This window comes from Electrophorus electricus, chromosome 14 (genome assembly GCF_013358815.1).
Source record: "Electrophorus electricus isolate fEleEle1 chromosome 14, fEleEle1.pri, whole genome shotgun sequence".
Classification (NCBI taxonomy): Eukaryota; Metazoa; Chordata; class Actinopteri; order Gymnotiformes; family Gymnotidae; genus Electrophorus; species Electrophorus electricus.
Window position 1 is genome coordinate 18,587,062 of NC_049548.1, and position 27,997 is coordinate 18,615,058.

The window sequence follows — 27,997 nt, forward strand, 5'->3', positions numbered from 1 at the left end:
TCTCTCTCTCTCTCTCTCTCTCTCTCTCTCTCTCTCTCTCTCTCTCTCTCTCTCTCTCTCTCTCTCTCTCTCTCTCTCTCTCTCTCTCTCTCTCTCTCTCTCTCTCTCTCTCTCTCTCTCTCAGGTGTAATCTCGTTGGCCACTCCAGGTGTCTGCTAGCCCCAGGTACTCTGGGTTTTCTGCAGTGGGGGTCACATAGCCATTCAGGTGCCTGTGGGCAGGGTCCTCGCTGCTTGTCGACACCCCAGCTGAGACCTTGGCCCTGGCCAGGATATCCAGGTAATAGGGGTTGTCAAAGGCAGGCAACGTGGGTGTGGTGTTGCCCATGGGCACCAGGTACTCCGGGTTCTCCACGCTGTGCCCGGTACAGAGGCCGTTGGGCATGCGTCTATCTCTCGCTTTACGGGGCAGCGTACTGGGTCGCTCAGAGGGGACGTCCTGGTTCACATACTCTAAAGTGAGAGGAACCATGGAATATATTTCACTGACTTTTTCTTTGGTGATCTGTAGAACTAGCAACAGCAGTACACTATAACTGATTCTAGACACTGGGAAGAAAGGACAAAATTGATCACAGGAGTGAGTGCATACACCCTCACCTGGCTGCGTGTGCGTCTTCCGGGGCAGTGTGTGAGACAGGTAGCTGACAGGCCTGTCTGTCTCCAGGTCTCCATCCATGTAGGTGGGGAAAGTGGGATCTTTACTGTAGCGTCCGGGGCTGGAGGGAGGCCCGCCCTCCTCCCCGGTCCCATCCAAAAACACAGAGTCTGAGTGGCCACCAGCAGAGCGGTAGGAGGTGCTCCGGACTAGCGAGGGGTATTGGGCCCCACCCCACATTCCATTGGCTGTGGCTCCTACAGTTAGTGTTGGGTACTGGCCACGCCCCAGTGTGCTCGCTGAGGAGTGCATGCTCCGCCCACTTGGCATTCCATCCACCTCCAGAACCAGATCTGTGCTCTGATTGGGAAATGAAAAGGGGGAAAATATTACATGGTTGCCAAGACAGGTAACACTGTATGACAGTGTGTAAAGCCCTGTTCTTTGTGAACTAGACTGCTGCAGAGTTTAACTACAGGTCTGACCTTGTGGCAGTGAGAAAGTGACAGACACACAGAGAGAGAAAGTCTGACTCTGTGGGTTTGGGAGAGAGACAGACAGACAGAGAGAGGGGCAAATCTGATCTGTGGGAGGGGGAGAGAGAGAGAGAGAGAGAGAGAGAGAGAGAGAGAGAGAAACAGGTCTGACCCTGTGGGAGTGGTGTCTACTGGGCCCGTTGCCTGAACTCTGCCCTGGTGAGCTGAAGAAGCCCGGCTGTGGTACCAGGTACTCCTCAGCATCCAGGAGCTCTTTCACGTTCCCACCCTCTTCAGCCAGCAGTGTGCGGAAGAACTGGCTGTCCACCGGACTAGACAGGCTCATCTGCTCATCATTCTGGACACAGGTGAGAAAAATGTTCAGAGCTTCCTAACCAACAGTTTTCTTCTTAATAGCTCACCAGTGAAATAACAAGCAAGTTTTCTCTTGAAAGCTGTATCTCATGTACTGGGATATACAGGTAGCTGGAGCTCATTTGGTGGCATCGGTCTGTCCTCACACTAATGTAAGCCTACCAGGACAGATGAGGTATTAATCCCTTTGCCCTCTTCAGATGTCAAAACAGTGAATCCAGTAGGACAGACCCATTTCAGAACTGAAACTCTTAAAAGAATTGCTCGTTGCAACAGTGAGCGCAATGTGAACTAGTTTGCTCACTTCAAACTGAAAAGCACTCTGTTGTTTTCATAATATCCACAAAAGCACCACCTATTTGTCGAATTGTCAGACTTGATGAGCAGAGATCGAGTTGTATGCAGAGTTTAATGAGATACAGAGGTAAGCCAAAGGCGTAATCGAGGAAGAGGTAAAGGTCAAATATCCAGTATACAAATGATAATCCAACAAATCCAATAAGGGAATTGGCAGTAAGGGAACTGGGAATTGGCGTGAATCCAGAGAACACATAAAAGACGGTAACCAGAGAATACCAATGCAAAACAATGGCTCAGAACCGTATGACAGGCAAAACTAGACTTCGGAGAAAGACACTCAGTAAAAACAGAACTTAAATATGGAGAAACATTAGGGAGAGTTCAATAATCTGGGGAGATGGAACAAGGTTTGTGGGTAATGTGGTGAGATAAGGACCGGGCTGCATGACACGTATTAGGTCACATGTTCAGCATCTGTTCAAGAGAGACAGAATTTATCCCCCCCATCTAATACATGGAAATCATAAGGAAGCGAGGTTCAGCTATGGAATATTTAACTGCTGTTTGTTAAACTTCTTTGAGAGGTAACATGGTCAACTCCACATTGTTGTTCCCGCACCAGCCAAGCAGTGACTGCAGTTCCACTACAGGCAGCAGGGGGTGTAGTCGAGACTGGGGCTCCACATAGTACACACATATATACGCGCACACACACAAACACACACATTTACAAGAACACACAAAAGGTGTGTAGTAAAGTGGAAAAGAGAGAAAGCCGGTGTTCCTGCAACCTACGCAAAGCCCTGAGGATTAATGAGACACAGGGGAGCCCTCAAGCAATGCTGCTCTCTCCTTCATGAGCAATAATGCGGTGAACGTGTCGTTTTCTATACAAGGTGCCACTGGCATCGTAGGCCTGTGAAGGTCTGAGAGCAAACTGAGATGCAGTGGGAGTCCTGCTGCTGTAGATGCCCCTCGTCCTTGTGAACAGGCCTAACCTGGAGAACATGGGCCAGAAGGAGCAGCGACTCCACCCACCCCACCCAAAGGTCTCCACGGGCACAGAATGCGTTCGGTACGGGAACACGGCAGGGCCTTGTTTACTTCCTGCGTGGTTTTCTTTGTTTCTACTTGCCCTTTATCAACAGAGTTGCAGACCAGAAAAACAGGCCTGTAAAGGTGAGAGAGTCACTGGGAATGGCGCCAAAACCCCATCTAATAACTCCACAAACCTCTTCTGGCTTCTCCACAATAACCACGGCTTCATTTGAGCTCGTCTTGATGCAAGATTCTGAAGAGCTGGTTTTTGTAGTTTTCATCAGTGCCCTAATGACTGAGAATGTCTGAATGTCTTCTTACACATTCACAAGGGGCATTACAGGTGGAATGGGAGGAACAGCAGATGATCATTAGTTCCCACTCTGTGACTGTGAGAAGTCATCTACACAGCTAAACTGAATGATGTTTAATGAGTCACCACCATCTGGAAGGTTGCCTTGGGAACCTGCTTACAGGATGTTTGTCTCAGTTGGCAAATGTGGTGGAGCTCTGCTAGTATAGAGAGGGCATATGGACGAGCAGGTTCACCTGGATGACTACGTAGCGTGGAGGGTCGCGCGCCATAGCGCTGAAGTCAGTCGCCAGCTCCTTGAATTTGGGTCGGCTCTCCGGATCAATCATCCAACCTATTGATCAAATGACAAAAATCATTTGTCCAAACATTCAATCATTCTGATTAATTTGTCAATCAGCCAACCACTAAGATCAATTATTTAACTTTAATCTTTTAATTAATCTTGTATAACTGGATAATCATTGACAGGGTAAATACTCAAAAAGTCTTTTACATTTAGATTAAAAAATACCCTTTATTAGCATGTTTCACCATATGTTCTCATTTTGGGGCTAGTATAGTGGCTCAATTTCTATGGTACTGCCAAATTCTATGGTACTTTTCACCATAGACCATAGTTGGACTATGTAGTTGTCTATCAAAAAAAAACTTACATTTGACCATGATCATGTAAACATCTATGGTACAGATGAGAGGCTGAGGGAGCCTCTCTCCCCCTTCTAGGAGTTCCGGAATGTCCCGTGCTGGAATGAGGTCATATGGCTTCATGCCAAAGGTCATCAGCTCCCACACGGTGACCCCTGTGTCATAATTAAGCAAGTCACATGGCCCACAGGTCAGGACTAACCATGGCATAATCTTAGACCCACACAGAACCAACAATGCTGCTGACACACACATTCATGGATTTACTGACCGTAACTCCACACGTCACTCTGGTGAGTAAATTTCCTGTGCAGAATAGACTCCAGTGCCATCCATTTGATAGGTACCTGCAGAACAAGCAGTCACGGTTAGCCAGTTAACACATGCTTACATGACTAGCAAACTCCATCCTGCAAGTTTGATTTGATATGCTCTTGGCCCAGTACCATCATTCTGGGGGATTCTGTAGAAACAGATCACTACAGATATTCTTCCTTTATAAAACCACAACCACCAAAGAAAGAAAGAAAAATAAAGAAAGCTACACAGACAGACAGACACACACACACACACACACACACACACACACAAACCTTTCCCCCATCTGCATGGTACTCTGTCTCGTCTATGTCCAGGAGGCGGGCCAAGCCGAAGTCTGTGATCTTCACGTGGTTGGGGCTCTTCACCAGGACGTTGCGTGCTGCAAGGTCCCTGTGAACCAGTCTCACGTCTTCCAGGTAACTCATGCCCTGAGGTCATCCACCCCAACACAAATATGCAGATGAAGCCGAGAGTGTAGCTACTCTACAGTCTCATGCTAGCTAGGCAGGACCTAAGAAGTCCAGTCACAGATTAAAAGAACTCGACTTCTATTTCACCTTCACGGCTTAGATTCTGATTAAATGCATTTTCATTTACACTCAAATGGGAGTTCTACTGGGCTAATTTAATTCCTGGTTCATGTTTCTATCATGCTTTTATCCTGGTTCAGTCACGTACTAAATGCAATTTCAGACATTTGTAGATTAATTTTGCACACTGACTGAAAGTGAACGTAACAGTAATTAAAAAAAAATAAATAAATCGAAACTCCTCTTCGCTGTTCTTCTGTGCCTACAGTATGTAAGTATCGGCACTGGGTTTGTATAAGACAGATAGAGACAGCCCCTTATGTGGTGATGGAGCATTTGAGTGCTGGTAGCTCACCTTGGCAATTTGCACACACCAGTTGAGGAGGTACTGGGAGCCGATGTGGTCCTTATTCTCACGGACGTAGTCCAGCAGGCAGCCGTAGGGCATCAGCTGGGTGACCAGCTGCACGGTGGAGGTCAGGCAAATACCCAACAAACGACACACATATGGGCTGGCTACACCTGCCATGACGTAGGCCTCCTACACACACACACACACACACACAAAAGATGAATGAATGCATGCATGTGCACATACATGCACACACACATGTATGTGTTTCTCAGAGCTGTGACTGATTGTTACACTGTTTTTACAGTGTATTTCAAAGACTGACTCACGTCTAGAATTTCCTTGTTGGCTTTTGGGGATGTGTTCTCACGCAAAACTTTAATGGCTACTGGGATCTTCACATTCTCTCCATCAGGAGTCCAGACGCCCTGTAGGTGCACAGGCACAGTATGAGAGAACAGCTTGTGGGCACCTGCTCTTCTACATTTTGCTTCTACATTTTCCACAAGTGTTCACTGCTAACACAATCGCCTACCATCACATGCCAGACTTTTAAAGTGATAATCCCACATCTTCTGGGAGGCAGCACATATGGCTAGCTCTCTGATGTATGTGCATCATATGTATGTGCACCTGCGGTACTGATCAGAGATAACCACACTAATGCACTGTCATGTCTGTGATACTAATCAGAGGTGAACTGTTTGAAACTCGATGCAACTGTTCGATTGCATACACTGACAGAGATAAGTCAGAACATATTTATGTTTAGTGACAATAAATGTTAAATTAACTGAGTGGTATTACATCCTAAAAACAGATGGATGCTTCTAGTGGAGTTTTGCTTTTGTTTCTCATTTAAAAATTATGCTAAATCTAAATACTAAATTTACTTTTTGTGGAAAAATGGAGATCATGATCTTAACTTCATGAATGTTTCCCAATCCCTGCTGACTGTCATATCCTGTTTATTGTTGCTGTTGTCCCTGTTTGCTGTTATTTCCTGTCTGAGGCATTAGCGCTGTTGCTAGCGGCCCTGTTTGCTGTTATTTCCTGTCTGAGGCATTAGCGCTGTTGCTAGCGGCTCTGTTTGCTGTTATTTCCTGTCTGAGGCATTAGCGCTGTTGCTAGTGGCCCTCTTGGCTGTTATTTCTTGTTTAAGGTGTTAGCGCTGTTGCTAGCGGTGGGGCTGACCTTGTAGACAGTACCAAATGCTCCTGAACCCAGAATCCTGAGTTTCTTCAGCTCCGTCTCCTTTAGGATGCGCATCTGGGCCTGGTTCGGCATCGCTCCGCTTGGAGTCAGCGGCTCCACCAGCTACGGCAAGAATCACATCCACCCAGGTTTAAAAGAAAACAATTTTCTAATTCTCTAAGGCTTCACCGATCTACAATAAGACCCATACTGCCCAAATGGAGACGGTTTGGAACAGTAGTCAGTTTACCCATGAGTGGTTGCTCTCCCACAAGCTCTCCAAGAGCAAGACATAAAACCATCCAGGAAGTTACGAAGAAAGCTAGGACAACATCTAAAGCCTCTCTTGCTGCAGCTAAGCAGGACCTGGACACCATGCTATCATTGAGGGAACTAGGACTTCTGCTCTGTGTCATAGAATTCTTTATGAGAATGTCATGTCATCTGTCTGTGAGCTGAAGCTGAGGTATAGACAAACAGTCCAAAACACACAAGCAAGTCTACCTCTCATCGGCTAATCTTTAAAAAAAAAATTATTTTTAAACTTCTGTCAAAGTCTCTATTGAAATGTGGCAGACCCTGAAACGCAAGCCATGCTCATAGGCCTACAGATGTCACCAAGCTAAAGAAGTTCTGCAAGTAGTGGACCAAAATTCCACTATGGCATTGAGACACTAATTAGCAGCTACAGAACACGTTTGGCTGTTCACACAAGGAGATTGGGTGTTGAATATCCTTTCTTAATGAATACATAAAATGTCACATTGTTGTGTTTTTGTTCCCTCATTGTCAATTTTACGCATGATCAGGTTTTCATTTAAGATGTCATTCAGTGTTCGAAACGTGCACCAATTTAGCAATTCAGATGAGGCACTGTTTTTTTTTTTACACTGTTTCACGGCATTGTTGTGTACAATTCAAAATGCCAGAATTCAAAAACCATGCTGGGTCTCTAACCTCATGCTCTTGAAGGATTCTCCTTAGTGTTTCTTTCCTCTTCAGCTGTTTCTGTCGGCGAATGTAAAACGCCAGCAGAGCCAGTAGAATGAGGAACAGAACCACACCGCCAATCACGGCGGCTATTGTGGTTCCGGGCCTGTAGAGGTTACCATGACAATCATGACAGCAACCTTTTAGATCAGCAAGACACTAAAAGTAATCACCATGGCCATCCTTGTGATTTTATATTAAAAACCGTGATCTTACCCAGATTTCTGGTGAATTGGACATCCTCTCTCATCCTGAGGACAACTGTGTAAAAAAGTCAAACATGTAATTAGTACTAATGAAACGATTTGGCCTGAGTATATTCATATATATGTTCATGAATTCCTAACCTCCTTCAGAACTCCTGTCCTATGAATACTTATGCTCCCACATACTGATACGAAGTTCCTTAACCCCAAGTTGTCATATCTCTAACGTTCTGAACATAATCGGCTCTCTTAGACCTTCAACAAGTCTTCAGTGCAGGACACTGCCTTATTCCTAAGGTCCTTCAAGTGTCTGATTTAGTCCTAGATGGATTTTATCCATACCTCTGCTTGTTGACTGCCAGTGACAGCAAGCCATACCACCTGCAAAATGTCTCATTACCTCTTTTTTCATCTAAAATCCTTTGAAATTTCATGGAATGATGTTTTAAAGATATCTAAGTGCCACCTCAGTCAATGCAGACCAGTGGTCATCATATGACTGATGGCACTCTGAACCGGGGCCGCTTTGCAGGGTAAGAGACAGAACCCCAAGCCCCACTGGGACCAGCCTGGCTATAGGTAGAGAAGGATGGGCGGAGCTTGGTCAGCGGGGAGGGGTTACTTACGAAACGGTGCAGTTGGTTGGACAGGGCACACAGTGGTCGCTCTCGTTGCTGTACTTCCACACGGTGTACTGTCCATCCTTCACACCGCTGGGACAGCGATACACACATGCCTCACCATCCTGGTAGTGCAGGCACTCCATGCACTGGGTATTGCTCTGCGGGCAAACGCAGCACGCAGATGTCAGGGAAGCTCGCTACCGCCACCGCATGGCCATCAGGGGCACGATATGCCTCTGGGCTGGACACAACCCGCCTCAATTTCAAGGTTTCAACTATAGTAATTAAAAACTTGGGTTTTATAAAAAGATAATTCATACTGGGGTTGGGATGAAAATCTAAGAGGTTTATGTAGGATTGTAGTCTTTATGCACTCTGAAACATGGCTGCTGTACTGGTCCTGAACAGTGAATATCCCATAACACACACACACACACACACACACACACACACACATGCATACATGTTGAACGTCCCATTGGACAGGTAACAGACCTTAGATGCTCCAGGTGTTTATTTTATGACTGAACCCGAAGTTTAAAAATAGAATATGAAATATAACAAAAGTAAAATGCACACACTCTGTTACAGTGCAACTAACCGGGCCAATGCAGGAAGAAGAGCCGTTGATTGGTCTACACTCCGTGTGGCAGGCAAGACAGGAGGAGCCATCGATGAACTCCCTGACAGAGCTACACACAGACGCATACAGCTGGAGGTGAGTCTCTGTCCCAGACAGCACCCACAGTACAGTATCACTAACAGCTTCTGTCATCTGCTGTCTACCTGACCTAACATGCATTCTGAAACCTGTGTTAAATGCAGTGAGACTAATACAGAAATTAAATTAAATTCCAAAGTCAAAAATATAAATGGGAAACTCGTCTTCGTCTGAGCTGATCCATGTTCCCACATGCCATGGAGAAACCTGCACGGAGCTGACATTGCAACCAGAGCATTGTGTGTGCGTATGTACACAGTATGAGTGTATGCGTGTGTGATATGAATGTATGTGTGGGTGCGTGCAGTATGAGTGTATATGTGTGTGTGCAGTACATAGCGAGGGCGTTAAACAGTATCAAGGGAGACCACCATCGCCTGCTCACCCGTGCTGTACGTTACACTGCTCCACACACTCGCCGTTGCGCTCATAGGACACACACGATACACACTGGCCTGGCCCTGGACCCCAGCATGCCCCATCCATGCACAGTGGGTGACACACGTGTCCCTCTGCCACTGAGGAACACACAGGGAAAGAAGATATACACACACAGATGAGTATACACACACTACACACATGCGTACACATGTAGATGAGTGTTCCCACACAAGACACACATTAAATAAACACACAAACACAGACACCCATACACACAGGTCTCACCGCAGGTCTGTGGGTCTTGGTTGTTGCTACTGACAAGGTTGAGCTCCTGGCTGGGGTAAAGCAGACTGGCCCATGGCAATGATGAGGTGTAGCACAGACGAGAGTTATTGTGAACGAGCACCAGACCCCCACTGACGCTGCGGAGAGAGCGAAGACCCAGGGACTCGATGTGCAGAGACTGCACCCCCAGAGAGAATACCCCCCTATGAGGAGAAAGAGAAGAGAGAGAGAGAGAGAGAGAGAGAGAGAGACACCAGCCACTATTTAAATTTAAAGTCAGAAATATAAAAGCCCCAAAAAACCTCACCAGAAAACACTAAGTAGCATAAAACATAATCAAAAGGATAACCCAAATATGAACATTCTGGCTCAGAAAGACCCAGAGCTGAGCACTTGAGGACATTCATCAAACACTCTATCACTGCTACATCTATTACCAGAGTTACCGGTTGCCTGTCACAGTTAACTACAGTTACGTACATCACATTCAGGAGGTAAACACATCATCTCATTGCATTCTGTCAGGACTGTTGTGGTTAAGGCTTGTGGTTAAACTATGCAGTGTTAATTAGAAGTCAGAGGTCAGCCGTGCTGGTGCAGACAGGGTAATCATTCACTTTAACGATCCATGAGTTTGAGAAGCCTGACTGAATCACACCAATAGACAGCCAGACAGACACACCGCACAGGCTGGGAGAGAAGAGACAGAGGAACACTACACGCACTCACAAACACACACACACACACACACACACACACACACACACACACACACACACACATACATACAGGTGAAGCGAAACAGGCTCGCAAAAGGAACAAGGAAGAGAAATAAGAGAGAAAGTGACTTGTGATAAGGAAGAGACTGCAAAAGAGGTCAAGAACCAGACTGAAAAACAGAGGAAGACAAAAGTAAAAAAACAAGAGAGGGCGGGGTTTGGGGGAGAGATGACAGTGTAGTGGGCGGGGCCAAACAGAGGAGAGTGGGTGAGGGCAGAGCAGGAGAGTATAAGGAGTGGGTGCAGCTAGAGAGAGATAAGGGAGCGTGGCTGCGACTAGCTTACTTGTAAAGCATTCGTCCTCGTATGACTTTGAGTTTCTCAAACACGCCCAGGTCCGTGGAGTTATCCGGCCATGCTTCGATGTACAGATAGCCTGCGGCACACAAGGTCAGTCAGGCTCGTTTAGAGCAGGTCTGGGAACAGCACAGAACAGCAGCTGGATGAAGCAGAGCAGAGCCAGGCCGAGTTACCTGTGATCTCCTCCAAGGTGCGGAAAACCTGCAGGTCTGCGGGCTGTAGGCCGGACATGTTGGTCAATGAGTCCCTGCAAGGGTCAGAGTTGGGCAGTGCAGACAGGTTTGTGGAACAGCCCAAGTAAAGAGGGACTGAACACATACACTCTAAAGAGGAAATTAACACTTACCCTTTGAAGGAGTCGCTGAGGAAGGCCAGACTACCATAGACTTTTTCACAGCCGCTGAACAAGCCAATGTTAGACCTGTTCACCACAGATACACCCTGGAGACTACCCATACCCAGACCGTAACACACTGACCAAGATACACACACACACACATGAACACACACACACACAAACAACAAACAAAGAAATAAAGAATTTCACTTTTTGACAATTACACCTTTGGTCCATAGGTCAACGGAGGACACACACACACACACACACACACACACACACACACACACGCACACACACACCCCTACCTTTAGGACAATCGCCCTCACACTTTTCACATTTCTGGGTCTCCTGGCCATCTGGCTGTTTGATGATGACTTCATGGTTGTATTTGGGGCAAACCATGGTACATGCCACCTCCATGGCTAAGTAGTTATCTACAAACACAGAGAGTGAGAGAGAGGGAGGGAGGGAGAGAGAGAGACCAAGGGGGAGAGTTAGAAAGTAATACATTAAGTAGAAGAAATTGTGGTTCTTTGGTGTTTTTGTTCTAGAATATTACGAAATGTGCATAACTTCTATGAAACATAAAACATTTTCAAGTGTACTGGATGCACCTGTTCAGATTCACTTTGATCAGAGGTCAGCGATCACCTAGGGTTCATTTTCTTGAGCAGAGGCCCAAACACCCAAGTGAATGGACATTAGTGTATTAAATTAGTGAAAGTTTTAATTAGTGCTGCATAGTGTAGTGTAATATCATGCAGTATGTAATATTATGCCATACTGATATAAACAAAAGGGGCCCCAATGAACAGTTTTAACAAAGCAGTCGTTTAGGTATTGTGTACTGTGGACATCTTCTCTGAGTGTTTTGATAAACCCTTGGCCAGAATACAGACCGGTCTTTTAACCTGTCACATCAAGGTTAACAACATTTTTTTAATATGTAATGTTTTCACTAGGGCCAATTGTGGTCATGGCGATATAATAGTGATACTGGAACATACAGGGACATTGCTTCACGCAGGTGGCTCCAAAGCTGAACTTCTTGTTGGGGTTTGGTTTGGACTGATAGGTCATCGGGTCGTAAACGGTCGGGGGAGGACAGTTGTCTTTACACGTGCCACTGTCATTGAAATGACGACAAGCCTGTGGAGGATATAAAAAGCAAAAAGCTTAGGTACTGAGTACTGGCTATTGTTTCTAAGTACTGAATAATGGCTGTTGGTTTTTAAGTACTGAGTACTGCTTGTAGTATTTTTTTCAATACAGTAACTGTTGTACAGAGATTGTTGTATATCATTTCTTCACCACAGAGACATATCAAGCGTTTCTTACAACACTGTGACATACTGAGAAAAAAACAGATAACACCATGGAAGTTTCCATTTTTGGACCATGTACCCCATCCATAACACAAACATAACTCTGTCATATATCATATATAGACATTTATGAACGCTTATGTCAACAACCATAGGCCTCACAGTACCTACGCCTGTCACCACAGTCTCTATTTGTCATATGTCTTAACATTTTATGAAGCCTTAATATGGGGACCTTAAACTAGGTTAAATTATCCTGTTAAAAGCTTGTTTGCAAATCTGTTTCTGTGTGGCGGACTAGCGTAACTAAAATGCATTAGAACACTAATCGCGGCTCTAGATGGTGCTTCACAGCTGCCGTCTTAATTCCCAATATCCATGTCCTTCACTGTCATGTAAAGGTGGTGCCAGGCATATTATTATCACTCTACTGGACAGGCAAGGGAGTGGCTGAGAGGAGATTCCACCCACCAAGTGAGGGAGAGGCTGAGACTCCACCCACCAGGTGAGGGAGAGGCTGAGAAAAGACTCCACCATCTAGGTGCGGGTTCAGAGGAAACCCCACATATCAGGCACCCCTCACTCACCAGGCAGACCCCATCCACCAGACAGACTTCACCCACCACACTGTCCACACCCACCAGGCAGTCCCCACCCACCAGGCAGTCCCCACCCACCGGGCAGACTCCACCCACCAGGCAGTCTGAGTCTTTAGGTCCAGCGCAGCCTGCGGCACACTGCACGTGGCAGCAGTCGCTCGCCTTGGGGCCCTTACAGCGCATACACCCCGAAGCGCAGTCGATGTGGGTCACTACACACACACACACACACACACACACACACAGAGTTTAATTACACTTGGACCTGCTACTGCTAGCTGAATCTTTACTTCTGTCTTGCTAAGTTGGTGTGGGATAAACCCGAGGCAACACTCACGTGTCTGGCAGTCTGTCGCCGTCTCTCCCCAACAGCCTCTGGAGCCACAAGCCGACGAACAATACGGGCCTGCGGGAGACAGAGCGGCGTCACGCCACCACCTTCGCACCTCCCCCTCCCTGCCAGGCCTCCACCCCTCCCTGCCAGGCCTCCACCCCTCCCTCCCAGGCTTTGTCCCCACCCCCACTTACAGTAGGGTGCTGCTGACTGCAGCCACATCGACTTGCCCAGCTGCTGCCCCCCTACAATATCCTTCCAGTCAATCTTCTTGGGGTCAGGGAAACACAGCTGAGGGTTCCCCCGAATATACACGCCTCCCAGTAGGACCTCTGGGGGCGGGGTGGGGGTGGGGGTGGGGTGGGGGTTGAGGGAGAGAGAGTTACAATCACCAATCACCACAATCACCAGTTGTAGATCTGGAATTAGATATGGTGGATAATGCCTTCACTGGTAGCTACAACAAACTACAACAAACGTTTTGGTCACAAGCCTCCTTTGGACCCTGAGCCATCAACAGCTCTAAATGATTTCGTCAATGCTCCACCCACACTACCTAATGCACCACCCCCAGCACTAGCACAACCCACCTGTGAGGCTGCGGAGCTGTAGCTTCCTGACGCCTGGGTTGTCCAGCACGGCTAGAGAATAGCTCCCGTTGTACAGCTGACTCCCCCGGATAATGCGCAGGCTGTCCAGTGGAAGCACGGGCACGGAGACGCGAGAGATGAACACGTAGCCCTGGACCTCCACGATTCCCTGCAGAGAGTTCAACAACACTGTTAGCACAGTCAACACTGTCACCAGCATCATTAACATCTTTGTCATATTCACTGTCACCGTTAACATCAGCGTCATAATTACTATCAACACCCACATTACATCATTATTACCATCAAGAGATACATATGATTAAACAACATCATATACACACACACACACACACACACACACACACACACACACACACTCACTCACCTGCAGGAAGGAAAGGTCTGGTGTCCCTTGTAGGTGTGTGATTTCCAGATTGCCATGGACGACCTGGCAGCCAGTGTAAAGCAGTCGTAACATTTCATAGTGGTTCTGCAGACTGGAGGGTAAGGCTAGCTTCATATCAGTGCCCAGACATACTGCAAAACACACACACACACACACACACACACACACACACACACACACACACACACACACACACACACACACAGGCTCATCAGAGTGTGCAGTGAGCTCAAAATTCCGTTCCGGGTACCTTCTAATAATGAACTAAATAAATGGTTCTGTTTCCTGGACCCATGATAAACACCCCATCCAAGGAATGGGCTCCTTGTACTGTATTCATTATCAAATGGGGCAAATCAGGCGCATGAAACCCAATAAAGGCAATTACTTATTTAGATTACAAAAGTAAAAACAAAGAGGTCCTAAGGCTCCTGCAGGAATGGAGCTCACAGAGGAACTATGGGCCATATGTGGACTTGGAGATTTAACCTCTCATTCACCCTCTCATTCAAAACTCTTATTCACCCTCTCATTTACCCTTTCATTCAAACTCTCATTCACCCTCACATTCATCCTCGTTCACCTTCATCCCAGCATTCAAACTCTCATTCACCCTCACATTCACCCTCACATTCACCCTCGCCCTCTCATTGATCTTCTCATTCACCCTCACATTCACCCTCACATTCACCCTCACATTCACCCTCGCCCTCTCATTGATCTTCTCATTCACCCTCACATTCACCCTCTCATTCACCCTCTCATTCACCCTCACATTCACCCTCGCCCTCTCATTGATCTTCTCATTCACCCTCACATTCACCCTCGCCCTCTCATTGATCTTCTCATTCACCCTCACATTCACCCTCACATTCACCCTCGCCCTCTCATTGATCTTCTCATTCACCCTCACATTCACCCTCACATTCACCCTCTCATTGATCTTCTCATTCACCCTCACATTCACCCTCACATTCACCCTCGCCCTCTCATTGATCTTCTCATTCACCCTCACATTCACCCTCACATTCACCCTCTCATTCACCCTCGCCCTCTGATTGATCTTCTCATTCACCCTCACATTCACCCTCTCATTCACCCTCGCCCTCTCATTGATCTTCTCATTCAGCCTCACATTCACCCTCACATTCACCCTCGCCCTCTCATTGATCTTCTCATTCACCCTCACATTCACCCTATTTTTTCCTCTCATTCAGCTATGTACCTAAATCATTCAAACTAATAGCCTAGTTATCAAAGCATGGATTAAGAAATCTATCCATGACCCATGCCAGTTGTCAAAATATAGGCTGATCTCAAACCTTCCCTTTATTTCCAAGATCCCAGAAAAAAGCTTTAGCGCTGAAGCTGATCTAATACCTGAATCAGTCTTTCAGTCAGGGTTTAGGCCTCATCACAGCACAAAGACAGCGTTGATTAAAATAGTTAATGACCTGGGTTATGTCTCTTTGCTTATATTGCTTGATCTCAGTGCAGTATTTGATACTGTAGATGAAAACATTTTACTAGATAAACCTGAAAACGTTGGGATTAAGGGAACAGCCCTTTCCTGGTTAATATCTGACTTAAATGACCTTTATCAGTTTATAAACATAAATTGAGACTTTTCAGCTTCTCCCCGTGTCCTTCCTGTGTTATACCTGTGTCTGTGTGGGTTTCCCCTGGGGTCTCTGGTTTGCTCCCACAGTTCAAAAACATGGCTAGCCCAATAAACTATCCCGCTGTGTGTGTGTGTACGCCCAGTGATGGCTACTGTAATAAAGTGTGATGGTGTGATGGTGTGTGAGCGTCTGTATGCCTAGCCCTCTCTTCCCTTCCTTCACCCGATTCAGTTCCCCAGGGGCCTGCCGTTTCCGGTTGAGTGCATGTCGTGTGCAACTGGCTGCCACTTCTCAAACGTGTTTCACTGTACTTAACTGTAAAGCGACCTTGGGCTAATTGTAATTGTAAAGCGACCTTGGGCTAATTGTAATTGTAAAGCGACCTTGGGCTAATTGTAATTGTAAAGCGACCTTGGGCTAATTGTAATTGTAAAGCGACCTTGGGCTAATTGTAATTGTAAAGTGACCTTGGGCTCCTTGAAAGGCCCTGTATAAATTCAACAAACGGTAAGTTTTGGTGTCCCACAGTGGTCTACTCTAGGGCCCTTATTTTTTTCATTATATATGCTACCGCTGGGTGAAATTATTTGTAACCAATGTGCTAGTTTCCACTGCTATGCTGATGACACATAATTATATGTCTCAGCCAAAACCGACAACAATTATCATCTTAATATTACTGAGGAATGTGTAAAGGACATCAGACACTGGATGCTGAGAAAACATTCTCTCCTTTAATTCTGACAAAACAGAAGTGTTCTTATTAGGCCTATAGGCAGCTAGGAGTATGCACTATGATTATGTAATAAACCTTGATGGTTTCCCAATCACACCATCTTTAACGGTTAAAGATCTTGGTGTAATTATGGATCTGTCTTTCACATGAAGTTCATGTAAATCACATTTCTAAGTCAGCCTTTTTCCACCTCAGGAACATTGCAAAAATTATAATGACTACAATGCACTGAAGGGTCTTACCCCACGGTACTTTAGCAAGCTCTCGGTCAATTATGATCTGTCATGTCTGCTTCGATTGAAAGGTTCAGGCTCTTTATTAGTAAGTAGAACAAGGAAACTACTTCAGAGGTCAGACTCTTCCTACAAAACTCCAAAGCTATGGAATAATCTTGCTGGCAATGTTTGGGACTCAATATTTAAGGCTGAAAATCTGTTTGGTTGAAAACCTTTGTGCTTAGTTAGGCATTTTGTTAAATACCCATCTTAGGTAAAGACGTAGATCTGGGGTTATGATAAGAGTTATGATAAACACAAGTTTGCTGGCTGAGAGTAGCAGAGTTCCTGGGATATTCCAGGGAGCTCTCGTGACTGTTTCCTTCTGGCTCTATTTGTGCTGTGCTGCCATAGGTAGATCTGTGGGAGACCATCCTTGTGCATTATTTACCCATATTTTACACACTATATTATCTGACCATGCCTAATAATCTGTCCTCTCTTCTTGCCAAAGTACTTCTTCTCTGCATCTACTCACCTACTCGCATGTTCTTTCTGAGTCTCAACCCCTTCCCATGCTGTGGCTCCTCCCATTCCTACCAGTCCCATACTCGCATGTTCTTTCTGAGTCTCAACCCCTTCCCATGCTGTGGCTCCTCCCATTCCTACCAGTCCCACCCACTTCTCTGTTGCCTTGGATCCCACCCCTCCCAGAACATCGCAAAGGCTCTAGGCTGACCGGAGTCTGCTAGGTTGGATATCAGGCAGCTGTTCCTGAGTTCTTCCTGCACCAGATGGGTTTCAAACACTTAGACAAGGACTTCTAAGAACCCAGATTTCTACTATTGTTTTTGTTATTTTGTTTCTGTTGTGCTGACTGGTGTCTACTAGACGAGGAAGGGCTCTCCCTCTGAGAGATCAGTCCTCATACTCTTGGGGAGTTTATCCTTGCCCTTGGTTTGCTCACTTGGGGCTTGGACACTGTAAAGTTGCTTCGTGACAATAGCTCTTGTAAAAAGTGCTACATAAAATAAATTTGACTTGACACACACACACACACAGTCTCGTTTACTATCTTTGTAGGGACCTTCCATTGATATAATGACTACTGTAGCTATTTAATGCTACATCTACACCCACACCCACACTCACACAAAAATGGAACTGGTATCATGTGGGAAAAGCCAGGTGGATGTTCCCAATCCTCCTGTAGGGCTAAGACCATAATCCACAGAAGATATGGCACTCTTATCATGAAAGGTCTAAGTGTGTGTGCACGTCTGGCAGCGTGTCTGTCTTCTTTTGCCTCCTGAGAGCCCTGCACTAATTATCTTCAAAAAGTGTGTGTGTGTGTGCATGCGTGGGCAAGCATACTGCCCTACATTCAGTGTAGACCGATGTCTCCTGTAAAACCATTTTCACAAGAAAAGACTCACGCAGCCAACCAGTGTAGGATGAAAACTGACTGAATGTTAATAATTGTAGACCAGCCGAGGGTCCCACACACACCCCACTAGCACCCAAGGGTCAGGCTCGTCACTCTGTTACGAATGTCTATAACATCATCATCATCTTCTTCATCATATTATCTGTCTAATTCATTTTATGGCCATAGTGGGAATAGGGTGAGAAGCAGAGGCCCAGCCACTCCTGAGGGATGCCCTTGTGTTTCTCTGTAATGAATGATGTCAAAGACCTTCTAATGGACATATTTCTACACTACAGTGGCAACATTTGAGACATGACACATGCAGGTGTAATGTTGTCGCTGGCCCGAGTGCCGGTGGGCGTGAAACAGGACGCACAGACTCCCTCGAAGTGAAACATTTCTTAACATAAAACATGTAGAACAATGGCACTCACACACAACACTAACGACAGACACGACTTATACATTTATCTAAACACAGACCACAATCACATCTAACAAATGACTATATACGCACTAACATACATCAGCGAACAAACAATGGCCAACGGTGAGGCACGCACTGACGAGGGTTTGAGTAGACAAACACACATTAACACGTAACCCCGTACAGGTGCGTGCCTTCACGGGGGTGTGGCTACAAACATGGGTGAACCCCCCTGCACGCGGCAGGCCGTACCACGTGACTTGTGGGGGGTGGGGAGCGTCCTGTGACAGCAGGATTGTACCTGGAATTGATCAATAAAAGTATGCCTATAATTCCTGAAGATTTAACAGAAGAACATATTTGGAAGTGCGCTGTGAACATAAGCAGTGTGTGTTTGCTCTGTTTCCTGGAGAAACAGATACCAGAGTGCAATGTTAACAACAGGCATCTATGCCATCTCAAACAGAAGAAAAGACCCCTGTCCTGCCTGCTGTGCATGTCTTATTTCCATTTCCATTCATGGCATTTATCAGTCAGAGTGACTTACAGAAATTACTTATCTACTCAAAGTATCCTTAGCTACCACAAATAAGTTACAGTCAAGAAATGCCCTTAACCGAGACACGGCCAGAACCAACCGTCAGTGGCGTTACCTAAAATTAGAGACACAATACGATACTATAAAATACAACACATTTTGAGAGAGATTAGTAGACAGGACAGGTTGACTGCAAATATAAAACCTTATATAATTATATAACCTTATATAATATAAAACCAAAGGCTGTTCCAACCAACTGGGCTCTAGGATGAAGAACAGTCTAGATGCACGACCCACCCCCCACAACTCGTCCTCCTAAAATTCCCTCAGAGGGCTATCTGTGTGTGTGTGTGTGTGTGTGTGTGTGTGTGTGTGTGTGTGTGTGTGTGTGTGTGTGTGTGTGTGTGTGTGTGTGTGAGGGCCGGCTGGTAGCCTTGAATAGAATCCCAGACACTTCCTCTCGTGCTCTCTGCCCCCATACCCTGCCCCCCTCTCTCACTTTTTCTGTCTCCTCTCTCCCTCTCAATTTATTCCTCATTTCTTTACCCTCTTAAATTTGACTTCTCTCTTTCCTCTTCCGTCTCTCTTTTCTTCTCTTTATCTTTTTCCCTGTGTCAGTCTGTGGTTTCCGCATTATGTGTGTGTGTCCCCCCACCACGACGTCACTGGCACTCTTAACCTTGGTCTCATGCACACTAACACCCCACATGCTAGCTACACAGCACTCCTGTATCTTAGTAACAACATTCGCAGTCGTCCCAGAAATCTGGCCAAGTCAATGAGCACACGGGCATAAATGTCCTCCCTCTCTCATATACACACACGTGCGCACACACACAGTACATTCTAAAACTCAAAGAGGGAAAAAATGAAGAACGTACATACATTTCAACCTAGTTCTGCAACACACGCGTGCGCACACACACACACACACACACACACACACACACACACACACAAAACAATACATACCAGAGACCAAAAGACAATACCTTTAAAGACACATCATCGCTAAACAAAGGCTATTACTGTCTTAGGAAATCTTGATTTTGTCTGGTCCAGTAAATCACTTTGCTAGCCACTACAAAGGAAATGAAAGAGGAGGGAGACACACTGCATACCATTAAGTCTGGTGTGTGTACCATGTTTAATGCATTTTTCAAATATAATTACAGAATTCTTGAATTGGCTGTCAGATTAAGAGTTCATAGCTTCAGCCTCTCAATGCAACAAAACAAACACCGAATGCGATCTTCATTACATAAGGTAATCATCGCATAATCATCGTGATTTTTTCAAAAACAGATATGCCTGGACGTCCACAGCTGGGGGGTTGTTGGCTAACCGTTGAATGCAGAAGAGCAGTGTATGTAAATTAGCACTATTTACCTGCACTGTGCCAAAAACCTGCCACACCTGTACTTGGCAGCTGGCCAGACAGCAAGCCGTCTCCCGGCACTGACCTCTCTGCAGCACATATCGTCATAGCTGCCAATTATGTCTAACTGCTGCTGCCACAGAGGGTGATATGCTCCATGACCAGTCCAGAGCATTGCTGTACTGTACCGGGACCAGCTTGCCAATGTTAAAGTCCCCTCAATCATATTAACAGGAGTTGCAAAACTGGCCTCAGACCTGTACAGAAAAAATAACTTCTGCCATCACCAAGTGGCCAACCCGAGCACTTGGGATAAGGAGTCTCTCAAAGCAGGCCTGCTGTGTTCCCCTTTAACGTGTGCAGAATGCTAGAGAGAACAATGTAGTTGTTTGTTTCAAACCTTTGACAATTAACAAAATAGGAATTTAACAATTTGGTGATTGCATAGTTCTTCACAATTTTTTCTTCTCTCCTTAATCCTCCCCCTCCTTCCTCATCTCTTACTCCTGAGGATATCACCACCTTCTCTGAGGAGAAGGTTGCAGCAATCCGCCAGTCCTTTTCCTCTGTTCCCACCCCTCCAACCAACGTGCATTCCCCAACATCCAACCCTCTGACTTCTTTTTCTCCTCTCTCCTCATACAAAATTCTTCAACTCCTGACTTCCAGCAATCCGACTACATGTCTGCGGGATCCGATTCCTTCCGCTCTGTTCCAGACAATCGCAAGAGATCCTTTCATCTCTGTTATCTTCAACAACTCCTTATCTTCTGGATACGTGCGAACTGCATTAAAAACTGCCAGGGTGGTACCAAACCTCAAGAAGGCCACACTTGACGGCTCCAGCGTTACCAACTACAGACCAGTATCACTTCTCTCTTTCCTCTCAAAAGCCCTTGAATGAGCAGTTTATAATCAATTGTCTCTTTTTCTCACCCAGAACCAGCTGCATGATCCCAATCAGTCTGGCTACAAACTGGCACATTCTACAGAAACAGCCTTCATAGCAGTGATGAAAAAACTTCATGCTACTAAAGCTGCCAAACTGTCATCTGGTTTGACTCTTCTAGACCTTTTGGCAGCCTCTGACACAGTGTTCTCTGCAGGTTTGGTGTGACTGGCTCTGCTTGGAGATGGTTTCAGTCTTATCTGGAGGGATGATCCTATCAGGTGACAGGCAGCGCGACTGGTCTTCAATCTTTAGAAGTTCACAGATGTTACTCTACTGCTGCGCTCCCTTCATTGGCTCCCAGTAGTTGCACACATCAGATTTAAAACCTTGATGCTTGCCTACAAAGCCAAAAATGGACCAGCCCCTTCATACATGAGGTCACTGGTCAAAACCCGATCCGTACCTCGAGTACTTCGAACCTCAAGTATGGCTCGCCTTGAAATACCTTGCTTTAGGTCTCATAGATGACAAGCATTGAGACTATTTTCTGTCCTGGCTCCAAGATGGTGGAATGACCTCCCACTTGCTGTCCGGACAGCAGAGTCCCTTGCAGTCTTCAAACGCAGACTGAAGACCCATCTATTTGCAGAATATTTAAAGGACAACTGACTCTGCTCCCTTATTGACTGACTAATTTAGGACTTATTGTAGGGTACTGTTTATGTTGTTTAACAAAATCTATCACTTATTGTTTATTGCACTTATCTTTGATTAAGAGAGACCATATGTATTTTGTACTTCTAGGCATCAGCATTGATCCCTGTATTTCTACAGAATTCTAGATCATTTGTATGTTGGACTCTAACCTACTGCACTGTACTAGGATATATTCTATGAGTAAATGACAAAGCAATTTTGTAAGTCGCTCTGGATAACAGGGTCTGCTAAATGCCGTAAATGTAAATTTAAATGTAATGCGTGTCTTTAAAACATCCATTAGCAGCAGGCATTCAACCAAAGAGAAAAATAATTTGAGTAAAATAACTAATATTCATATTAAATGTATCTTCCAGAACCATAGCAACCAGGATAAACCTTGTATGCACATGTGACTTCTCATATTCTCTAAAATGACCTTTTAATATTATTGCACTACTTTTTGCAATTACAGTTATAATAATGAATTGGTTGCTATTCTTCTTAGACACTTAGGGAACCAGATTGAAAAAGCCTGAAATTAGCCTGATCAGTACACATTCACACACACAAATGCACAAACACACACAATCATTGAACAAACGAGTATTGCTCAACCAACAGGAAGAACAGGATCTGAACTAGGTGCCGTGTGTGAGTACGCCAGTGATGCATGTATGTACACATGCACCCACAAACGTGCCCACGCGCACGCACACAGAGCTCGAGCTCCTGTTCACTGTGCTCTTTAAACAAAACACAGAGATGCATACAGGCACAGAGTTTTTTATTGAAGCACTCATCTTGACCATAGAGGTTCCGTAATGTTCCAAAAGCAGGAACTACGGCTGCACAATATATCATTTGCTAATCGATATTGCAATATAGAAATGTGGTATACAGATATCACAGAAGGATGCAGTATGCAATGAATTAGCAAATAACAAATCACAGCGCTTCTTCTCATATGTTGGGAAGATTCTAGGCAGTCTCAGACACTGCAGGTGAGCGTGTCTTTGGGTGTTTCAAAAAAATCACAGCAGTCTCATGATCCAACACACATAAATTGTTTTTGTAAAAATACTACAGGATGATCTTTAGTCATATTACATCAAGGGATCACCACTGGATCTTTATTATATTGCAAAGAATACCACAATCACAATATAATTAAAGTATAGTATTTTTCTCCATATTGTACAAACTTATAAAGACCCTTAAACAGGGCCAACCAAATCTTACCCTCTTTAATGTAACTTATATATGTATCAATTAGTTGAGTTAAACCATTAAAAATGAACTTTATGATATCATCTTCATCATTCAAAAACTATTTTGATATTGTTTTATTTATTCAGCTTAATAAGCATTCGTTTGCATGATGAAAAAAAAACTTTTATGGTGATGGTGTGTGCTCTAAGACTTGCTTTTAAACATGTCATTTCTGGAGTCATAATTTAAATCATATTACAGCTGCAGTATATTACAACGTTATCACAATCTAGTGCTGAATCCATACTGATAAACTCTACAGCTACCTAGCTCTGGAAATGAAATATGAAATATGATGTAACCCCAAACAACACTGCACCTCCATTTACAAATGATTTAGAACACACTTGCTGACAGCTGCGCAGGGCCAGGTGTCACTCAAATGGCCATGCCAGTGAATTCGTAGCTTTGAATTCATGCCAGTGAATTCTGCACACTAAAGTAAAAAGCATGGTGCAGGCACTGTAGCACACCCCTATGTCATCCCATCAGGCAGGTTCACTAAAGGGGAAATATTTGTACTCAGCAGTTTTAGTTTAGTTGTCACAAAACCTGATTCCATCAAGCTCATACACTGAAAAAACCCCCCTACTTGGCTAATATTGATAAACAAATTACACTGCATTAAGCATTTCAGGCTAACAGCAGAGTATATATAGCACAGCAATAATAGGTAGCATAATTGCTACCTATTAACATACCATAATATTCAAAGTTCTTTATTTTAAACATCTCTGTGCTAATAACGGCAAGCATATTATTAGAATGTCCTTAAAGATGTATAGGCAATATACAAGCCTAGTGTCTCAAGATAACACACATGGGCTAAGAAGCTCTGCAGGATGGCACAAAAGCACAGTCAGGTTGAGTCTACATCACAGTCTAGTACTGTAGTACTCTGTTTCAGAAGTCCCCCTAAAGTAATTTGGCCATGTCTTACATTAAATGCAATATGGATTTGTGTGGAATTTTGTCCCACACATCAGCCAAACTCCAATCACAGAGTTTATTTAAAAACCAAAACAAAAAAGTATTTTGTTTTAAACCATCACAGAAAAAGATAATTTAGAAACACTCTTGGTTCTCCCTGGGAGAACCAATTATCTTTATGAAACACGTGTCTCCAAAATCTAGGGCCAACAGTCACATACCACCACGGCACAAAAAAAGACTTGTTTTGCTGAAACACATTTCTGTGTCTCACTCAGTTCAGTAGTCCTTGGCATAGGTAGCACAACTGGGTGTGTGTGGTGACATTCTTTTCTTAAGAGCATTGTTTGGGGGGGCCCTGTAGACTTAGCTGTAAAGAACACTGAGATATAGCTACTGAAGCGTTCTTTTACAATCAAGCTCAGATGTGCTGCTATAGGTTGTAGCTGTGATGTTCAAGGCTGGATATCTACTGGTCCCTAGTGTATATTCTAGCCACATGAATGCGAACGACTCTTACCACATTAATGTATTATTATTATTCAGGCGATTAATGTCCTGCAAACTGTAAATGGTAGTTCAACTATTACGGGAAAATTAAACCAACCAACCAACAAAAAGATTGAGTATGCATTTACAGTTACATTTATGTCATTTAGCAGATGCTGTTATCCAGAGCAACTTACAAAATTGCTTTGTCATTTACTCATAGAATACATCCTAGCCAGTACAACAAGTTAGAGTCAAACATACCAATGATCTAGAATTCTGTAGAAATACAGGGATCAATGCTGATGCCTAGAAGTACAAAATACATAAGGTCTCTCTTAAACAATAAGTGTAATAAACAATAACTGCTAGAGTTTGTTAAACAACATCAGTGTAATAATCAATACCCTACAATAAGTACTAATTTAATCAGTCAATATAGGAGCAGGCTCAGTTGTCATTTAAATATTCCACGAATAGATGGGTCTGCGTTGAAGACTCTCCTGTCTGGACAGAAAGTGGGAGCATGCAACTCACACAACCTTTTAATATAATATTCCAGGAATGTAACAGCAAAACAACGTATAGCGACAACTCTCTCATTTTGCAGTTTTGAAAGTGGGGAGAGCGAATAAGTAATAACTCTACTAAATGAATTAAAACCTTTGGCATTGTTTATTGCGCCCGGCTGGTCAACAGCTTGTCACGCACTTCAGCTGAGCTGATGAACTTCTCAAGAACACCGAGGATTGCTCAGCTGACTGCGTACCGAAAATACTTCGCTGGAACAATGCACAGTGAAGTCTTCGCTTATTCAATGCATATTCAATTGTTTAATTCAATAAGGTGTACGCAAACAAGCACGCGTGCACTCGCGCCTAAATCTACACGCAGCATCAAGTTTGTTACGTGAGCAGTGAGAACCCTGACACAGTTAGTGTTTAAACTAACGACCTTTGAAACACCTTTCGATCAGGCGTCTAGGAGTATGTGTGTGTGTGTGTGTGTGTGTGCGCTGTGTACGAGTGCGAGCTCCAATTATTTATTTATTTTTTTATTTACATTTCAGCACTATATGTAACAATTTATGCCTTTGCTGCATGTTACTGAACCCCATGCAACACGTGCACTTTGCACAACGGAGAAACGTTTAAATAACCCACAATCGTGCTATTTACACAACAGTAAAAGGTCATGATACAAACAAAACGTAAAGGGGAACTTTAATGAAAAAAAACCTCGAAATGTAGTAAGGGAAACTGCTGAACCATAGCGCTAATCTGATCTTGCTTGTTGCATCTTTGATCGCATCATTTTTGTTTCTGGGAACACTGAAATCAAAGCCATGGCGATGTTCTTTTAACAAGCACTGATTCTCTTTACCTAAGCACATTTGCAGTACATATGAGAGCAATGTGTAAATGCAAAATAAGGTGCATATCAAAAGGCAGTTTATTACAGATACTGTGTTTAGCCTACCTTTACTTTTTAAATTCCCTGCACGATGGAAGCAGTACTCAATAAAGCGGGGTTTGTGTTGGGGAAAATCCTATCTAGCAGGTGCAGGGTTAGTGAATGTTTCCAGTTACACACAGTAGTAGTCTAAACATTACAAACATATTTATCAGTGTTAACCGAGGCCAGCGATGAAATGCATGTTGCCATTTATAACATTATGCACAGCTGAAAAATACTTATTTTGTTATCTGCTTTTATTAATAAAGTTTTGATTTTCACGTCTGACCTCCGTTTGTTTATCTTCTATCTAACCCAACTAACGATATACCTTCAGCTTTGTTTACAATGCACATGATTGCGGGTTGTCACGATCACAGGCTTACTGTTAGTCAGAAGTTGCAAAGCGAGTTTGCTGGACACACTTCACTAAAACTCCTACTGTGCACGTAATCTACTCCCACCTAACCTCGAAACTATCGGGAATTCAGGGTCCGGAATTCCTTGGAAGTTTCCAAAGTCCGTTGGCTCTGGCGATTTTCCAGCTGCCGTGGGTTTGGTGACTGTGCCGTCCGTGCGTGAACGGTGATCTGCGTTATCTATAGTGGTTAATAAATCGCGAGGCTCCACAACGCAGCTCGAGCCGAGTGACGCAGCCTTCGCGAAGTAACGACTGTCGTCGCAACCGAAGCCCAAGTCGCTCGCTGACCGACTCTGTCGGCCCTGGTAAAACCCGTGTTTGTAATGCCGTTCAGCGGATCACGTTTCCTTCATGAAGCTGGGTGAGGAATTTAGAGTCAGGAATATGTCAAGATGACTCACCTTCTCTGCCCGCGGTTCTCGTAATTCCCAAAATCACCAGGATCCAGACAAACTGAAAACTTCTTGCCGCCTCCATCTGTTTCGACCACCATTAGTCCATAATCTTTGATTCGTTACCTTGCAATGCCTTCGGCGAGACTCAGCTCTCTGATTCAGTGTTTCGGTATTTACGTAAAGATGCGTTTAAAAATATTCTCGTATTTTTCCTTCGACTCTATACAACTTCCTGCCAAGATCCAGTGCGCTCAACTTGTCAGTATCGGTAGTAACGCGTGTTCCAGGCGCGCTCCCGTGGAAGACCTAGGCGGGGCATTGGCACTCACGGACGATTGACTCCAACAGGCCGCCGCTCAAAGTCAAGCAGGCTGCCAGGCTGGGACGCTATTGTGACTGTGCAGTCGACTAACTGAGCAGTACATTAAGCCTGGCCCAACCAGTTTACTCATGCGCGTTTTTACAGATTGTTTTGTTAACTGCTACCGTACCATGTTTGTTTATGGTGCATTTGTTGACAATTTTGTCATTTTGATTTTATTTCTAACTTTGTGGGGGCTTGTTACTTTATGCATTGCTGTAAATAATGCTATGCACTAACCTTAACCCTAGTTTACAAAAAAAAAAAAAACCCAAACAAAAAAACATCTTTTGCCTCTTTAAAATTTCCAATAAAAGCCTAAAACATAGAAACAGAATATATAATTAAATGTGTGGAAAAATATTCCAACAATGTTAAAAATATTCACGATTCCATCACCATAGATACGTTTGGTCATCTCCCCCGTCCCCCCGGCATTTAACTGGTGCATCTTACTGAGAACTGGGACTGCTTTAAGCCCAGTGCATGGTATGTCTCGCCCCATACTGATCACAAGCCCATTTGTATGTGGGAGTCAAAAGACGGAGGAAGAATATACTCCATTCACGCAAAACTCTCCAGCCACCTCCCACACGCTACAGGGCCAAAAGTGTGTGTGTACACGCGTGTGTGTGTGTCTCATAACTGCTGCGTCCTACTCCAGCTTGTCTTTTTGCTTGTAGATTTTTTTATTGTAGTTGTAAGGCACTTG

The 27,997-nt window shown here is 44.5% G+C and overlaps 1 protein-coding gene across 1 annotated transcript; it reads right to left on the reverse strand.

Annotated features, from left to right (window-relative positions):
* Positions 1 to 79: 79 nt before the first annotated feature.
* On the reverse strand, positions 80 to 27,263 carry erbb2 (erb-b2 receptor tyrosine kinase 2). The gene is made up of 27 exons (XM_035533421.1): positions 26,931 to 27,263; positions 14,006 to 14,157; positions 13,618 to 13,786; positions 13,222 to 13,359; positions 13,031 to 13,099; positions 12,790 to 12,905; positions 11,777 to 11,918; positions 11,075 to 11,203; positions 10,776 to 10,902; positions 10,603 to 10,676; positions 10,415 to 10,505; positions 9,351 to 9,553; positions 9,070 to 9,202; positions 8,565 to 8,655; positions 7,967 to 8,121; positions 7,351 to 7,395; positions 7,102 to 7,240; positions 6,145 to 6,267; positions 5,280 to 5,378; positions 4,954 to 5,139; positions 4,341 to 4,496; positions 4,019 to 4,094; positions 3,756 to 3,902; positions 3,336 to 3,433; positions 1,246 to 1,431; positions 600 to 957; positions 80 to 452 (listed from the first exon to the last, which is right to left on the reverse strand). The coding sequence occupies exons 1-27, from the start codon at positions 27,004 to 27,006 to the stop codon at positions 121 to 123; spliced, it is 3,810 nt and encodes a 1,269-aa protein (XP_035389314.1). The 5' UTR covers positions 27,007 to 27,263; the 3' UTR covers positions 80 to 120.
* Between the last annotated feature and the right edge of the window lie 734 nt (positions 27,264 to 27,997).

What these genes read in the sequence shown, in the direction of transcription:
- erbb2 (XM_035533421.1), bottom strand. Translation starts at nt 27,006, where the DNA reads ATGGAGGCGGCAAGAAGTTTTCAGTTTGTCTGGATCCTGGTGATTTTG. An exon ending in CACCTTGGAGGAGATCACAG is followed by an intron (nt 10,506 to 10,602) that starts GTAACTCGGCCT and finishes TGTGTGCCGCAG; the next exon opens with GCTATCTGTACATCGAAGCA. An exon ending in CATTTGGTACTGTCTACAAG is followed by an intron (nt 5,379 to 6,144) that starts GTCAGCCCCACC and finishes GTGCACCTACAG; the next exon opens with GGCGTCTGGACTCCTGATGG.